Genomic DNA, 18650 nt, shown 5'->3' on the forward strand with positions numbered 1-18650 from the left:
TATGTTCAAAAATTTACTCATGGTAGCAGTTTATGAATCTGAGTTTGATGGATGTGGTGGTCTCCCACGAATTGACAGGGCAGCCGATGTCTTCCTACGACCAATGGAAGTTTTTTCTTCAGCACTCCGTCTTCCCTTTTTCTAATTGATTTACCACTCTGCAAATAGAAATAAACATTAGATTGATGTTCCAGATTATCGTTGACAGATCAATATAGGACCGAATAATAGATGACCCAACATAGATGTCACCATATCGAAGAGCCAAATAGATGTCACCGAAAGGCGTTGAATAACCAAATATGCTACTTCCATCAACTGTTCTGTAGTCATATACCTTGAATAACCAAATATGCCGCTTCCATTTGCTTGATTACTTTATTGCCCTGTATGAGATGTATGCATTATTATCGATACCTGTTAATGCCTTTGTATCAGCAGCAGTGCCTGCTCCACAACAACTTGTGTTATACCAGATTGATGTAAGTGTACGCAAACCTAATGCATTCAATATGCCACTTTCATTTGATAGGGTATAACATTTGAAACCATATATGTCAGTAGTAACAACAGAATAGAAAAGGGATGCAAATGCACCAACGGGAAAGTTAACACCTTCGGTTGATACGCGCACCCATTCCTATGGAAAGTTAACACCTTCAGCCATTCTTCATCCAAACCTATAGAATTAAAAAGAATAAACCGAACCCTATACATCAAAAGGCATAAAGTAAACCATAAAATCAAAAAGCAAGATTCAGAAAACACAATTTTTCATCCGACTCCTTGTTCTTCATTGTCAACTGTATATACCTCAATGCACTGACAAAAAAGAAACAAATTTATTCAGCATCAATGTTAAATTTTTATGGTTTGAAGGTGACGTAAGAATCTCGGTGCCATCAGTGCCAAACATCATTAGAGGCTTTGAAGAATTGCCATTATGAGGCAAAGCAGGCATTGAAATAGCATCTCTAGGAGTATGAGTCAAGGGTGCTGACCTTGGTGAAGGACCCGCCGTATTTGTTGTTCCTGAACTATTCGCAGGACCTGAAGCTATGACTGTCCCTAAAGGTAATGTTAAAAAGCTTAAAAGAGCATCAACAAAATCATTACCTGACTCAGCATACACAGCTTTGTTCCTTTCTTTATCAACCGAAATTGTCAAGGGAACTTGGTAACCTTGTTTGTCTAAGGCATTTTCAGATCCATTGTGAACTTCGTGACAGTTGCCATTGTTCCTCTTAGTCCATCTTGAACTACCCCATAAAATTCCACCACATTTGGATGATGAAGCTTATAAAGTATATCACCTTCCCGCCAGAACTATATGGTCTAAAAAAGAAGATCAATTTCATCGATATAGGTCATTCTATAAATAGCGGCATGAAAAATAAAGGAAAACAAAACAAAAAATCACTCCATGTGATTTTTAGACATGTTACCATTCTTTCTTGTTCTGAAGACCTTCCGAAGATATTAGGATCTGATATGACTCAGTTATTTCGTTGAAAAGGGGAAGGAGTGTTTCTTCTAATGGATTCAACTTAACCTGAACCACATATAAAGCAACAGTTAAAATAAATCACTTAAACATGAATGAAAAAACAGTAAATCACATAAACTAATAATTCAGTCCCGCTTACAACTTTTGATAGATGATCCTTAGCTTCTTTCTTATATTTAGGATATACATCTAACACTCTCCCTTTAAGATATTCAAATACTGCCCGTTGCGTAGGTGAATTTCTTTCTTCTGGAAAAAGGAAACAAAACTTCAATAACAAACTAAAATTAAACAAATGAGATAATGGAGAATATTTCCAACTTCCTAGAGTCAGATATCAGAATTCAAAAAAATCAAAATCAAGTAAATCGACTAAAATCATGCAAATATATACTGCACACACGGAATTGGGAGTTAAAAGAAAAGTCAAGAATTCAAACTTAATGCCACGGTCTCACCATCCCTAACCCTAATCACATTGCACTATAAAAAGTCCTGTGACTGCAAGTGTTACGCTCCGGGGACATAAAATAGACAACTCGAACGTACCTACAGAAGCTAAGTGCATACACAAAGAAGACAACCCGAACGTACCAGCAGAAGCTAAGTGCATACCCTCACTAAGGGCAACCTCTGCTAATTGAGAGTTTCATCTTTATTGTGATGAAATTCCAATTTCGTATTGAGTTATTTTGAACCCTTCCCTTCAACAATCAAGGAAAAGTTAAGCAAAAATCAGAATCAAACATACTTCAGAAGGAGAAAGGGAATAACAGAAAACATAAATAAGTACCTGTAAAATTCACTCGAATTATTGTTGCTCTGCTTTATTGTGTTTGAATCTAAATAAAATTGAATTGTGCATCTGATTGATTCTTGCTGTATTTTGTGGTTGATATTTTCACTATGATTTTTAATTAAATCTATTAGCAATAAGAAAAATAAACCATAGCTCAGTAAATAGATCAAAATATAAGTCCAGAACCACTGTTTGAACAATCGAAACCGATACACACCTATCTCATCGATTCCACCATTAACACAACAATTCGAGTGATAAGAAGAAGAGATAAACAGTGTACCTCGATTTTGTGCTCCCATAACAGACCGGTATTTTCTTCAAATCTCTTTCGCGTTTTGGGTTGGATACGTTATGTATCGTGATTTGTCTGCAGATCAAGCTTCTGTATTGACATCGAGAACCTATTGAAAATAAAAAACGTACATCAGTAAGATTTGAATCACAACCCCATTGTTCACATAACCACTCACCGTTTAATTAAACCCGACAACTCTGAAGGGTCGTGAGAAAGCGAAACTAATCACCGCGAGCATCATCCTTCCGGCCAAGATCGACGCAGCCGCAGACACCATACAGGAAGATGAAATCAAAGAAGAAGAAAGAAAGTAAAAAAACCTCGACGCCTTTGGAGGAAGCAGCGGAAGCGCAAGCAATGGAAGGAAGCAAAATATCAGGATCGAGAATCAGGATTGATAGTGAGAAAGAGAAAAATAGGAGAGCGAAGAATCTGCCATAAAAAACAGAAACGCAATGGATTGTGGATTGTAAACGGTTTGAGAATTTGGAAGAGGATGGTTGAAGGGCAGTTATGAGGAAAAATGATTTGAGAACCGTTTTGGGAATTTGGAAGAGAATGGTTGAAGGACAGTTACGATGAAGAGAGTGGAAATTGAAGAACGATTGAGGCTGTTTTGAGGATGCTGATGTGGATCAACCATAGAAGAGTTGCTGAATTGGATAGTCTAAGAAAGTCTCAAATGGTAGACTTTTCTTATATGATAGATTTAAAATACAAATAAAAATAAATCCTATTCGAGTTATTCCCATCACTTAGACTATATTGCCAAATCGGCTTAGGGTGGGCGGTTTTGCATGGGAAGCAAGACTTAGACAATTCTTAATTTATGATAACTAAACCGACATATTCTTAATTAAGGGAACAAGAATGAACGATGTCGCGGGAAACAATTGAAAATGGAATTATTCGATGAATCAGTTATAGAATTCTTCAAAGTTGAAAAATTGAAACCATGTTAAATTAATTAAAAAACGAGAAAAAGTTGATAATCTAGATCTAATGGGTGTGGTAGACACAAATATGATCATATGTGAGAGCAGCATTTTAATTTTAGCGAATAAATAACACATTGATGTGGTCCCGTGCATTGCAATTACAACATTGTTGTGGGAATTCGATTGCCACTCAATTATCAAAATGTCATGACCTAACCAAGTCAACCTTCTTATCTTCACGTGTCATATCCTTCTAGTAACAATATACACCTCATTCTAAAAAAAATAATGGATATTTAAACTCGCAAATATTTGTTTATCATCGTTGACTAAATTAATTAGAGTCTTGAACATAAGGACTATCATACCGATAGAACTCACGTGAATCATATAGATATATTATTGTAACGAGAATGGAAAATATTTTTACAATTTTTGTTTTGAAAAGAAGAGATTCGCTATAAAAGCAGGTGCGTCGAGATACCGTTTATACGTCGAAAGGAAGAAAATGGTTCAACTTAGAAATTTCAATTTTTGATTTTTAGATTGTGAAAGCGTTTCTGAATTAATCGAGAGACTGCTATATTTTGAAAGGGATATTTAAACTCGCAAATTCGTGTTGCGAAAGTAGGCGGTAGCGGGTTTAAAGTTTGATAACGTGTTGACGAAAGTAGGCGTTACTCCTAATTTTAGTATTTTCTACAAAAATACAATTCTCGTTATAATTAAATGCAGCAACTCAGTAAAGTCGGTAGATAGAAATTATTATTTCGGCTTATTGTTTTTTTGTTGACAAAAGCAAACTTAATTCATATCATTAGTCAACATATGATGAATAAAATGAGGAATCATATTAAACACACTATGCCTAGAGTATGAATCGACTGCTTTTGCTAACATATGAGCAACCGCATTCGCTTGGCGTTTAACAAACTTAACCTCAAGTTATGATGAGAACCTAGTAAATTCTTAATACAAGATATAATCTTACTAAACTCAGAATTACCACTATGGTTATTATGAATCGCCTGGACCACCAGTTGGGAATCACTCTAAAAAAAACCCGAGGCAGCTGCATGTGGATGACTTCCTACATAACTTCTTTAAGAGCCTCAGCTTCGGCCTCTATAGTGGAGAGAATACCAAAATCCCATGAAGTACCTGCCGAACAAAACAGACCACTACTATTATAAAAGCACCACCCTTTATTAGTTGTGCCTTTTTAACTATTAAACCCCACATCAACTTACACATATCACCCACCCTATACTTGGAGGATTCCACACATTCACATGATTATCAGGCTCATTATTAGAAGAAGATAAATTTTGTGCTTGAAACCAAGTATGCCAATTAGTAAACGCCTGAATACCTAACCGATTCTCCTCCTCTTTCTCATTGTGCCAAATCCAGTTATTTATATTATTCCATAAACCCCAATATCATCATAGTTACTCTTCCCGAAACCGGCCTATGCTCCTTACTTCAAATATCAAAGATTAGGGACATAACATCATTAAAGATTTGTAGCCTTGGTCCAATAATAGAAAATAAACCCGTAGCTTTCCAGATTTGCACAACCGTCGGGCTCCCAAAGAAGACATGACAATCATCCTCCTATTTACCGGTGTTTTTTGTAACCAATCACCAGTTTAGAAAGCAAGTTAAATTAACTCAAAAAATCTCCAAAAACAATTTCTTTAAATGTAGTTAAGTTGCAATAAATGACAAGGTAAAATACCGTAAATGACATTAAACAAAAGGAAAAGCGAAACAAAGTAAATGTTACATTTAAAGAAACAAGAAAACAACGAAAAGACTGGAAGCAGATACATACATGTTTCTCACACACTATTTTGCTCTTTAACTCGGGTACTCCAGTGGTATGGAGAGTATGTATGAAATTTTGCAACCCTTGTTACAATGTATGAGTCTGCTATTTATTCTATTTACAAAATATTTGTCGACGGCGGTTCTACCCACTATGGAACTAGTGCGTTTTACTCCATGTTTGATCCTCAGGTTCCCATTAGTGTGCCTACGTGTCACCCACAATTCCTTCTGTTTATAACCTATGTTGAGTTATAACCGCTTAAAGCTTCCCCACGAACTTATGATAATAACTGCTCAACATGTTGTCGACGTTGCTTACAAAAAACTCTTAACTTGTAAAAATACTAAGTCTTTAACCTTTTGTAGTTCAGACGACTGGTATATTTGTTGTAGAAAGGGTCATGTCGACTGCCTTTTCAAGATTCTGGACATATTTCTAGATGATGCTAATCTTATGGATCTGATCGCGAGATTCCTCCAAACCATGTTTTTCTTCGTCGACACCTTGATTGATGCTCTATCGACGCTTCGTCATTAATGTTCTTAAAACACTTCATCAATGTTTTCTTAACAACAAATATCTTTTCAGTTTGACATCTACGTTGACTTTCTTCTAGCTAAAAATTTAGGTGTAACACCTCCTCACTACCATCACATAGCTGAAAGATTTCAGGACACGAAACATGATATGTTGCTGGAGTCTAATTTTAATAGGAAGGCAATCACGACAAATCTTCCAAAGTAAATATTTAGACCTATGAGGCAACTGATATATTCCTCAAGTTATTATAATCCCCTTCCACTCCGTGTTTTGATCCCTTAGCTTGGGCATTCATTAACAACTTATAACCTATTTTGACACGATAATTCTCATTGTGTTCTTCCTTCAACACCAAACAATCCTCCTACACCTCATCCAACAAAGGCACCTTCATAATCTTTGACACTGTATCATGAGTAAACAATAGTCAAATTTTTTGGATATCGCATTGTTTAACATTAGTCAATATAAGATTATTAACAATAATATTATACGCACATTGTTCCTGTGGTGCAACAATCCTCCCTTCTCCTTCATCTCTCAACCAAGGTTCTGACATCACCTTAATGTTTCTCCCATCACCAATGCTCCAATGAAATTCCAACTTCAACACATTCATAGTCTTCAAAATACTTCTGCAAACAAAACTCAGGTTGTTCCCAATATTAGCCTCAAGAAAAGATGAATGAGGAAAGTACTTAGCTTAAAAAAATCTAGTTACCAAGGACTCGAGAATCATCATGATATGCCACCCCTGTTTAGCCACCATCGCCATATTGAAAGCTTTAAAATATCTGAACCCAAGACCATCATCCTTCTTAGCACATGTTAATCTATCCCAAGTATACCACCTTATATCTTTATGTTGACCACCACTCTTCCATCAGAATGAGTTCAGCATCTTCTCAATATCATTAACAATACCATCAGGGATAACAAAAATACTCATGATGTATGAAGAAATTGCTTGGAATTGATCATTCTCTATTTTCATGCTCTAGACAAACACCTCCCTCTCCTGGAATTAATATTGACACTACAAAAAATGCTCATTAGTGACGTGATTGTCACACCACAACGTGGAAAATCACGTTACAACTTGATTTTTGCGACGTGAAGAATTATGTCGCAGAATAGCAGGTGGCAACTAGGTTGTGACGTTATTTTTATGTCACTAATTAGTAACATGAAAATCACATTGCAACACGTTGCACAAAAATCCCCAACGTTGCAGTCAAAGCATGCGTAGCAGACAATGGGTCAGAACAACAGATTTTTTTGCGACGTGATTTTCATGTCACTAATTAGTGACATGAAAATCACTTCACTAATTTTTTTTGAGGTAAGTTGCGACGTGATTTACATGTCACTAATTAATTGGTGCAATTTACCTTTGAAACAAGATTGGAAGAAATATGTGAAAAAAAATTGGGATTTGAATGTATGAATTATGGATTTGAGATTGGAAGAGAAGAAGTGAAGAGGGAAAGAAATTTGAGAACGAATGGTTTCTAGGATAAAGTGAAACGCGTTTTCTATATAAGCCAATCAGCGACGTGAATATCACGTCGCAACCTTGCCACATGATATTCACATCGCAACCTTGCCAACACTCATAATTAATATTCTCTTACTCTGCAAAAGCCTACTCCCAATCAGGCTCAAGTTAGACCATTTTGTTTGCGACGTGAATCCCACGTTACAACTAAATTGTGAAAAAAATTCAAACTCACCCATGTGAATGTCACCGACTGTTTAATTTTTTATTTTAATTTTAAGGTTACGACACCCACAATGTTTACATTATGCATATTATTTTAATATTAAAAATTTTAGTGACGTGATTCTCACGTCGCAACTGACTTTTTTTACTCACGTGATAATCACGTCCCAATTTCACGTGGCTAGAGAGTGTTTTTCTTGTAGTGTGAGTAAAATCAACAAAAATATAATTCTCATTATATAATTAAATGCAGCGACTTGTGCAAGCAAAGTCTCGATAGATAGAATCATCATTTCAGTCTCTTATTTTAATATGGCTTAATAGCAACTTTGGTCCCTCTATTTTGTCTTTTTCTCGATTTTAGTCTCCTCATTTTTAAAACTACGATTTTGGTCCCCCTTTTGAATTTTCTATTAAAAAAGATACAGGAATAGGGACTAATTTTGCAGAAAAAGGCAAAATAGGGGGACGAAAATTGCACAAAAAACTTAAAAAAGGGACTAAAATAGTGATTTTTAAAATAGAGGGATCAAAATCAAGAAAAAGACAAAATAGGGGGACTAAAGTTGTAATTAAGCCTTTTAATATTGAGTAAAATCAAATTATTTTCTTTTTGCAAACAAAAACCAATTCTTTACACCAAAAATAATATTAAAAAAAACAGTATTTAAACATTTGGTCTCTATGCATAAAATATCTTTTTATACTAGTCGATATAGCCACCTTCAATTATTTGTTAACAAGGTATATTTTTAGCAAAAGCATTTTTTCTAAGAGGGGAAAGTGAGGTCTTTAGTGGAGGGTAATAGAATAAAAAATATCAAATTTGATTAAGAATGTTTTTTTATAGATAATGATACATGAATATATTATTAATACTGTTTTGATTGTTAAAATACTATTATGAATATATTATGAATATATTATTAATAAATTCTTTAATTATTTAAAATTATTCTTATGTATAATTTTTAATTACTTCTATTTTATATAACTTTATATTATTAAAAAATGATTATTTAAATTAAAAACTTGTCATTTGTTTATTTAATTTTTTTAAATTGTTAATTTATAAATATTAATAAATTATATAAATTAGATCATTATGAAAAAAATATAACTGTGAAGAATCAAACCGTATATCAATATTTTGTACTCATTTATTTCAACTAGGAGCTGTCTCATCCATTTAGTTAAAGATTTTATGATATTTATGTCCTTTGTAAGTTTGAACCCAAACTCTTTGTAGTTGCAAGATCACATAGTAATTAAAATTTGTAATTTATATGAGATTAAGCTATTTAAATTATGTTATTTTTTGGGAAAATGGAAGGGTCCATAATTTGTGACCCAACAGAAATAAAAGAGGAATTAATATTATTAAGAGGATGAGTCAGAATTTTGTTGTTTCCATTTAGTCCTTATCCTCTACTGTTATCTATGTTAGTAATGAGAGAGAAGCTATTTATTTTAAACCATATATAACGTGCTATGACTGTGACCAAAATTTAATACTAATAATATACTTCATATTTATCTAAATCCAACTCATATATATTAAAACTACAATATTATCCAAATCTTCATTCATTCATTTTTGTATATATATTTTATATCTTAAAGTTAAAAATACTCCATAGCAGATGAATGTGAAGGGAAATCATGGATGGAAAAAGCAACACCAATTTGATTGTTAAGAATAATGATGATGAATTTGATTCAATTTTCAATGACTCATTGACAAAAGTTTCATTGAGTTCATATTTTTCTTCATCAGAAATGGATGATGATGATGTTGAAGCATCATCATCCTCTTCAACTTCTAGTTTGTCATCTTTATCATCATCAAATTTCAATGGTCCTTTATATGAATTATCAGAGCTCATGAACCATCTTCCCATAAAGTAAGCAAACTCATGCATAGATCATGAATCATGATGCATGCTTTCTTTTACTTACTACTTTTTTTATTTTTTTTCTCTCTATTTTTATTGAATTTTCCATTGATTTGTAGGAGAGGATTGTCTATGTTTTATCAAGGGAAAGCACAGTCTTTTGGTTCTTTAGCAAGGGTGGAAAGCATAGAAGATCTACCTAAGAAAGAGAAACCAAAAAGATTATGCAAGAGCTTTGGTTTGTGCAATCCAAAAGCAACAATAGCAAAGAAATCTTCAAGAAGATCTTGTTTATCAATAATAATTTCAAAAAGAAAGAAATTCCTGGGAGAGTAGTTAAGTCACTATTTTAAGCCAAAACATTTGTCAACTATGCAATTTTCATAATCTTCTATAAACTAAGTAGATTTATTTTCGGAGTAAAGAGTTCATTTTTTTCTCTTCATAATTAGTCCAAACAAGAGGATTATCTAGCTTCGAGACTTTATTTATGAAGCATATAAGTCAATTTTAATTATCTCAATTTTATTTATGTATTTTTTATAAGTAGATTCATTTATTTCTTATTAAATATTTATTTCGTAATTTTTTTTATAACACAACATTGCTTGTAAATAAATCTCCTATAAGACGTGATTATTTTGATTTTTATTCAAATCAAGGGAGAATGATCTCTACAAAATTTGGAATGTAGGGGCATGGAATGCTAAGTCCTCACTCTTGCGTTTGTCTGTGTGGACGCCAATTTTTAGACCTAAAAATTTGAAGAGTACACATGCTCAAGTGTGCGTGGATGCATGGTTTTCCATTAGAGTATTGAGAGTCAACTACTTTATTTGAAATTGCTTATGGTATTGGAAATCACTTATCAATAGACCTTAACAATGTCAGATTCTTTCAATGGTCAAATTTAAATGGAATGAGAGGTTTGTGTGTTCTTTGTTAAATTGGAATACGAGAGCTTACCTCTTTCTGTGATTATTGTGTGTTTCTTGGTCATAATATTTGAAAAATGTTGGAAGTTGAAAGGAAGAAATGTTGACAAGCCACTGATTAAAGAATCTATAAGATACATGCCTAAAAAAATTAAAATAAGTTATACAAATTAATGATAGTGAGAAGGACATAGAGAATGATGAATCTGTAAATGTCATAACGAATGACACAATAAATGATGACTTTGTAGATTTAATAAGAAAGAAAGTCATACTCTTGAGGATGACATAGAGAAAGTCATACTCCTGAGCATAGAGGTTAATAGTAATGAGGAGAATTTATTAAAAACAAGCTCATTGAATGAAGAAGAAATCGTAGTAGAGACAGTTAAAGATATGAATGAAAATTTGGTGATTGAGAAAGAGATAGATAATGATAGAAGGGCGCAACTTGATCCTGATTTTGTGATTAAGAAAAATAATGGTAAGAGTTCGATGAGAGATCTACTTGATGAGTTTGTGATTAATGGTGCAGGTAAATATAGAGTTCACCTAAGAGAGGGGTGAATTAAGTACTTTCAAATATTATAATTTTTGGTGGAGTATATCTTTATTTTACTGGTTTGATGTTAGGTTATGAAAGCAGTAAAGTGCGGAAAAACAAATAACATAAGAGGTTTATATTAGTTCCCCACACAATCGAAGAGTACATCTAGTCCCCTTACCACTGTTAGAGATTTTAATGTTAATATAACTTTGTACAAGCCTATACCTAGGTTCTATACACAATCTTCTAACTAAATCACTAATGCACATAGATAGAAAAAATCCTTTCTTTTTAAATTTCTTTTGTTTTCAACAATTCTGGACAACAATGTAATGATACAAATATCTAAAATTTTTATAAGAATACATTTGAAATAATAGGATAGAATAAATCGTAACAGATGAATTTCTTACCTTTCAAGAATTATGGTATATCACAATCATATTTTTAAATTCTCACGAACTTTCACGTTATTTGAATTATGAAAATAATGCACAAGTTCTTGAATATGGAAAGTGACATATGCAGTAAGATACAGTGAAATACTTAGGAAGAAATTTTTAAAAGAGGTGAATTTGATAATATAAAATACTTTCTATTCATATGGCCCTTTTGAATCAAGACAAATCTCTTGATAAATTATGAGAAGGTGTGAAATTGTTTTGAAAAGATACAACGAAAGTTCCATGAAAGAATATGATCCTTTTAATCCAAGTTTGGTTAAAGGTGTTTTAATGGAAGATAAGTAATTAATGCAAGCAAAGTGTACACTATGCCTCTGATACTTAAAGACAAGATGGAAGTGCATCCATTCTTCCTGTTTCATCTGTTTATTGCGAAAATATTTTTGAAGCGGTTTTGATTATGCAGAAAAAGGCTTGTTGTAGGCCAAGTGTTTTATTTGTGCTTGATTACGTGGAAAAGGATGTGCATTCATGAGAATTCTTGAGAATTTCCCAAGCTTATTTAGCTTCAACACACGTGTTCTTGTCCACATCATTGAAGCATTCAAGGCTTTGTCGTTTCCAAGAGCATTATCATCTTCATCTTTGGACCAATCAGCTTTAGGTTTTAAGCTTGTTAAACCATATTGTGAATTGATCACAAGGTGTTTCCAACCTTTAACCACAACCTTCCAAGTTTTGTTGTCTATGGATTTGAGAAAATCAACCATCTTGGCTCTCCAATAGTATATAATTTGTGTCATCCAAAACATGTAGCATGTTGACTAAACCTCCATCCTTAGTGTTGTCCATTTGAACAAAAAATATATTCCCCGATGCTCACCCATACAGAACAGGGTGCATGCTCTGATGCCAATTGAAGTTCTGCTTCTGAGGGGAGAAATATTGGGATAACTGGTACAACTTGTTAAACTAGAATGACCATAAAATAACAACAACAGTAACATAATGAATAAATCAACAAAATAACACAAGAGATTGGTAGCCAGGGTCGGTGAAACCACACATACGTTTGGAGGGAACTCTACCCAAGAAAGGAAATTCACTAATTCTAATTAGTGCAATTAGTCTTATAGAAACATCAACCCCATGATATTTAGTGCATCTTCCTAATCCTAGTGACTTTCTATTTAAAACTCCCCTTAAATATGAAAACCCCTTTTACTTTTTCTCAATCACTAATCCTAAGTGATCAACTTAACCATTAACACAATGGTTGTTGAATTTACAACTTAATTAAGTTAAACCAACAAATATGCCAAGTTACTAAAATAATGGTGTGGTGTAAAACAAACAAGATCCAACACTAATCCTTATGATATAAGTGATAACATTAGCGTGGAATACAAGTAACAAAAGAATCAAAAACCTTAGCACAAATAACTTAATCCTAGTGCACAAAAATTGTCTCAAACATGAGAATCGAGTCTCCTTAAATAGCAATGCATTATAGGCTTTTTCTCCTTTAGATCTCTGAGGAAAAATCGTCTAGAATAATAGTTGAATATGTTGGATTTGATTTTCTCCATAAAAATCTCCAACAAACGATATGATTTGTTATATTTCTAATTCAAATTTAAATCACGTTTTAAATTAGATTTAGTCTTCAACAACTTTTAAACAAATCATATAAACATCGCAAAACAATATGCAACAAATCTGATTAAATCTCAATCAGAAATTTTGCACTTAGCAACATCCATCATGGCTAGCTGATAAGGGACAAATGTTGCACTGCACACATGTTGGAACATCGTGTTTCACATATTGTACAAGAACTTCCAAATTAACTCTCTTCATATATCTTTTTTGTAGAGTGAATCTTCGATAAAACAAGTTTGAACTAATTCTGCAATAACATTTGCTGTTTTTCAGATACCAGATGTTACACCACACATGTTGGAACATTGTGTTTCACATGTGTCCCTTCTGCACCCAAAAACAACTTGAACATACACTATGTTATTTTGCATAATGCAGCCAATCCAAAAGGCACAACAACAACTATCACACTCCTAAGAGGGGTGTAATGCGAATGATACAAATTCTTGTACGCATTTCGCACACGGTCCAATGTGGGGTGTAATTAGACTAAAATATATGTAGTGTTTTGGATAACCCTTAGAGCCGAGAGAACATGTTGAATAGATTAGAACTCTACTGAGATGTCGCATCACCCTATTCATGTTGATTATTTTCAAGTGGCTCAAGATTAGGAAAAGGTAACAGATAGGTGTAATGAAGGCTTTGAAAAATTTTGTCGGTTTTGCATTCTGTTGTACTTTTGTTATTTATGTTTGTATTTTTGTAATGAAAGCTATTTTTGTCCGTATCTCTGACATTGAACTTTATCATGTACTGTATTTTGGTTATAACTACTTTGTACATTTATTCATATTCCATTTAGTAGCTATGTTGTACTCATTACCAAATTCAATACTTCAATTTATGTGATTCTAGACAAAAGCATATCTTCGAAGAAAGATCAAAGAAAAAAAAGATTGGAATCAAAGTATCAAGTTTTCATAAGTTTTGGATTTCAATCGAATTGGATCAAAGACCAAGGTACAATACACAATGTAGCTATTATAAGCATTAGGTGCTCATGAATTAATCATAATCTTTTAAGCATGCATTGTTTCAAATTGCATGTTAACTTAGAAATCATTTAATATGTTAACTAAATGAAAATCTTAATTTTCTAGTTAATCGATCATCCTACCTTATTCAATCGATTAACTATGTCTCTGTTTGAAGCAAAAATTACATTTTTCAAGAGGATACGCGAATATCCTATTTGATTAATCAATTAACCATTCCATTTTTGAATAGGTTAATTAATTAACCACTCCAGGTTAATGAAATAACCTTTCTAAACCATGTTTCTTTTTGAAAAATTATTGAACCATTGCATTGTTGTTTTACCTTTAAGCATCTCCAAACCTTTTCGTAATCATGGAAAATGTTCATAAGCTTTTCCTAACTAATTGTTTATAAAAATCAAGAGGTGTATGGTTCACTATAAATATAAGGCTTTTCAAATTTAAAATCACCTTTTTCATGAACATTTTTACTGGTTTTCAAGTTTCTGTATCGTCCTAACATAAAACTTTTTCTTGCATAATTTTTATTTTAATGTGAAAAAGTTTAAAGAAACACTTAAGCACTTAAGTATCTATATCATCTTGATTTTTTCTTTGAAGGAGAAGATTGAATTTTCTTATATATATTAGAAAAGCAACAAAAATTCAAATTCGATCAAAGTTGGTGCAAAGTCAGTTTACAATATTTTTCATACAAATTGTTGTATATTTCACCAAGTGTGTGGTGATTCTTTATCTGTAAAAAGATGTTGTACTTATTACAGGTTGTGACAAATAAGAAATTTTGTTTTTCTATTTGTTGAAAAGGTCTTGTGAATCGAGGTATTCAAATTCCACCATAGTTGTTGGTGTTTAGAAATATATAATTTTTATAAATATATAAATATATAGCTCCACCATATTCAAACTTTTTTGCAAACCTAAACCGCATCTTGATACTCTAACATTTTTTGAAGCCATATCCGTAGAAGGTTTGTTTTTTTATGAGAGGGTCTTGCTCTAGTCCCTTTTTTGTATATACCATCTTTTTATTTTTAATTATTTGTCTTATTTGAAAAAATGCCATTTAATTTTATTACATTTAATTATTTACTAAATTGTTAAAATTTGATAAATTTTTATAAGAGTTAACTTTATAGATTATTTTACCAAATTTTTGGTGACTACGAATTTCCCCTTAATAAAAATACATGATTATTATATGGATGAGGATGGAATATGGAATATTAAACCAATTAAAATATGCCAACCTATAGTCAATAAGTTTTCAAGGTCCTATGGCACGTGAGGTTTCAACACTTTTTTGACATAGAGGTTGACACTTTTTTGTTTTATGATATAAAAGGGATCGAATACTCCTACTTTTACCCAAGTGGGGTGAGGTCTTGGGGGAGGCTAGAATAAAAATAATACTAAAATCTTTCTTTCTTTTTTTAAGAATGTTTTTATAGATAATGATAAATGAATATATTACTAATATTGTTTTGATTATAAATTTTTTTATAGTAATATATTTTTAATTTAAATTTTTTAACGAAATTCTTTAAAAGAAATTATCCTTAAATATAATTTTTAAGTTATTATATTTTAGAGAATATTATACTATTAAAAAAATAACTCTCTGTTTAATCTGAGAGATTATCATATTTTCAACTTTCTTTTTTTCATTCATTCTAATGGTTGATTTATAAATATTAATAACTAATTTAAATTAATGTATTATAAAATAAAATATTATTATTAAGGGTTGAACTTATACTAACATCTCAAATTCATTAATCTCAACTAACAAATATTAATTTAACTAGCTCCCTCACCCATTTAAATTATTCAATTAAATAATTTTACTAATTAGTTTAGATCAAATTTACAGTTGTAACAGCATAAGATACAAATCCAAAATATCAACTTGCATGCAAAATACTCAATTAATTAAATGTTTGTTATAACAACTACATGATGGAGTTACAACTCTCAATCTCAATTACTTAATTGTGTAACTGTATAAAATTAATTATATAATTTAAACTGTTTGACAAAAATTAATTACTAAAAATAAAAGAGAAGTTAATATTATTAAGAGGATATGATTCAGCATATTGTTGTCTCCATTTAGTCCTTATCCTCTAGTGCTATCTATGTTAGTAATGTGAGAGAAGCTATTTATTTTACACCATATATAAATTTCTATGACTGTGACCAAAATTTAATAATTCTATTAATACACTTCATGTTTATCTAAATCCAACTCATATATATTCAAACAAATATTATCCAAATCATTCATTGGTATATATGTTTTATCTGTGAAAGTTAAATAGTCCATAGCAGATGAGATTTTCTTCTTGACACATTACAAGCAAATATTTCTAGAAGGGTTAGGGAATCATGGATGAAAAAAGCAACATCAATTGGATTGTTAAGAACGATGATGATGTAACAGAAGATTCAATGAGTTCATCTTTTTCTTCATCAGAGATGGATGATGATGATGATGATGATCAAGAAGCATCATCCTCTTCAACTTCTTGTCTATCACCTTCATCATCAACTTCATCATCATCATCAAATTTAAATGGTCCATTATATGAATTATCTGAGCTCATGAGCCATCTTCCTATAAAGTAAGAAAATCATGCATGAGCTCATGAATCATGAATCATGATGCATATACTTTCTTTTATTTACTATTCTTTCTTCATTTTTTTCTAGTTTTATTGAATTTTCCATTGATTTGCAGGAGAGGATTGTCTATGTTTTATCAAGGGAAAGCACAATCTTTTGGCTCTTTAGCAAAGGTGGAAAGCATAGAAGATCTTCGTAAGAAAGAGAGAACAAATTACAGAAACAAAGTGAAATCATGCAAGAGCTTTGGTTTGTGCACTCCAAAGGCACCAATATCAAAGAAATCTTCAAGAGGAACTTGTTTAACAGTGATAAGTTCTAGACGTAAGGGTCTAGATCTTCCATTTCTGTAAACAAATTTTTTTGAAATTCAATCATGTAATAGCTTTTTGTTTTATTTTATGCATAAATTGAGGAAATTTTAGATCCCTCAAATTTTAGCTTAATTATGAGATAAAATCATGTTTTTTTCTGAAATGAAATGAAAATATTACTTATGGTACATGCACATGATTCATTAGTATCTTAATTACTCTTTGTATCTAAACTGCTAATTATCGATTAAACGGTTTAGATTGACACATTTAAACAATCACTGTAAATGGTTCTGGAATGTCACCAGCAGAAATTAAAGTTTCAAAGAATTGTTGCCTTCTTTTCTCGACCAAATACTAGGCCGAGGGATCGATATTCAATCAGTGACAGGCTACCGTAGGATCTATGTTGTGTATCTCATCTAGAGAGATTGCAAAAAGACTAACATTGGCTCCGAAGTATTCGACGAGTCATTCCTTCACTATCGATGATAAATAAGCTCCCACATGGATAATCTTGTTGGGTTATTATCTAGTTGCACAACTTCGAAGTTTCCATCTGATATCGGGCTATTGTTTTGGTTTGTGGTGGTCAGCTGAGTTTGTCATCTTGCAAAGCTTCATCTTCTCATGCATTAAAATCGATGGCGGTGATGGATGACGCATGAGTCTTCTTTCTTGTTCGGTTGTGTGTGAGGGTTCTTTAACATTGTTTTGTTTATCAGACGAGCTCCACGTAAATCAATAGAGAGGACGACAGGTTTCTTGAAATAACTGTGATTCTTCATCTTCAGATGGAATGTAGAAGCCATTATATCTAACATTGCAAGGAAAGATATTACCGATACAATTTTAGATGACTTTCATGTGGATCAGATGTCATCGTCTTATTTCGAGTGAGATCTTTGTAATGATTCATGAGTTTTGGAATCGTAAGGATATGATTGTGGAAATTCGTGAGAATTGGGAGCCGATTCCCATTAACGACGCCAGTGTTCTATTTAGAAACCATAAATGGTTGTTGATGGAGTAAAATAGGACTTGCTGTCGTATATCGACAACTTTACACATGTAGTTGTAGAAGTGGAGGGTTACGACGAGAGCCAAAATGCTGGATTTTTGAAAATGTAGGATAACTTTTGGGAGAATTTAGGACGTTAGGAGTCACACAGTTTAAATGAGCTATTGAACAAGATTCATCCCTTTATAAATTGTGAAGAGAAACTCACTGTTTGGAGAGACAACCATGTACCAATGAACGCATGCTCCAACAGGTCATTCGAAAAGTAGTCCAAGTGACATAAAGGAAGAAGGCGACCGCGGGATGTTACATCCTAAACCCCAACTCTTAATTTAAAAGAATAATCAACACTTTAGGATGTACTACTCAAAACAAAACATGCATACAATCTCAATTAATTCTCATACTCGCAACGGAATTTCAAATAATAATATAACTTCAATAATCTCTTCAACTGAAATACACAATGAAAATAACATGATCCAAAATCATTAACTATAAACAAAAAAATGCCTTGCTTCCGATGTTGCAGATCAGAGCATAAATCAAACTAAATTGCGATAAAAAATAAAATAACGAAGAAAGTTCCAAAATCCATCTTCCAACT

The 18650-nt window shown here is 32.2% G+C and overlaps 1 protein-coding gene, 2 long non-coding RNA genes and 1 pseudogene across 4 annotated transcripts; 2 read left to right on the forward strand and 2 right to left on the reverse strand.

Moving 5' to 3' along the window:
- Window positions 1-790: 790 nt before the first annotated feature.
- On the reverse strand, window positions 791-1753 carry LOC131608151 (uncharacterized). The gene is made up of 3 exons (XR_009285513.1): window positions 1647-1753; window positions 1446-1552; window positions 791-1335 (listed from the first exon to the last, which is right to left on the reverse strand). It is a non-coding gene; the product is annotated as an uncharacterized LOC131608151 (long non-coding RNA).
- A 152-nt stretch (window positions 1754-1905) lies between these two features.
- LOC131608152 (uncharacterized) lies at window positions 1906-2914 on the reverse strand. Of its 2 annotated transcripts, none has more exons than XR_009285515.1 (4): window positions 2780-2914; window positions 2590-2710; window positions 2301-2430; window positions 1906-2206 (listed from the first exon to the last, which is right to left on the reverse strand). It is a non-coding gene; the product is annotated as an uncharacterized LOC131608152 (long non-coding RNA). The 2 variants fall into 2 exon arrangements; XR_009285514.1 differs by having other exon boundaries at window positions 1906-2211.
- Window positions 2915-9282: 6368 nt separating this feature from the next.
- LOC131608154 (protein OXIDATIVE STRESS 3-like) lies at window positions 9283-11264 on the forward strand (annotated as a pseudogene).
- Window positions 11265-16348: 5084 nt separating this feature from the next.
- LOC131608155 (protein OXIDATIVE STRESS 3-like) lies at window positions 16349-18359 on the forward strand. Its single transcript, XM_058880083.1, has 2 exons — window positions 16349-16707; window positions 16824-18359. The coding sequence occupies exons 1-2, from the start codon at window positions 16472-16474 to the stop codon at window positions 17059-17061; spliced, it is 474 nt and encodes a 157-aa protein (XP_058736066.1). The 5' UTR covers window positions 16349-16471; the 3' UTR covers window positions 17062-18359.
- Window positions 18360-18650: the final 291 nt, after the last annotated feature.

Source organism: Vicia villosa, linkage group LG5 (assembly GCF_029867415.1).
Source record: "Vicia villosa cultivar HV-30 ecotype Madison, WI linkage group LG5, Vvil1.0, whole genome shotgun sequence".
In the NCBI taxonomy this organism is placed as follows: Eukaryota; Viridiplantae; Streptophyta; class Magnoliopsida; order Fabales; family Fabaceae; genus Vicia; species Vicia villosa.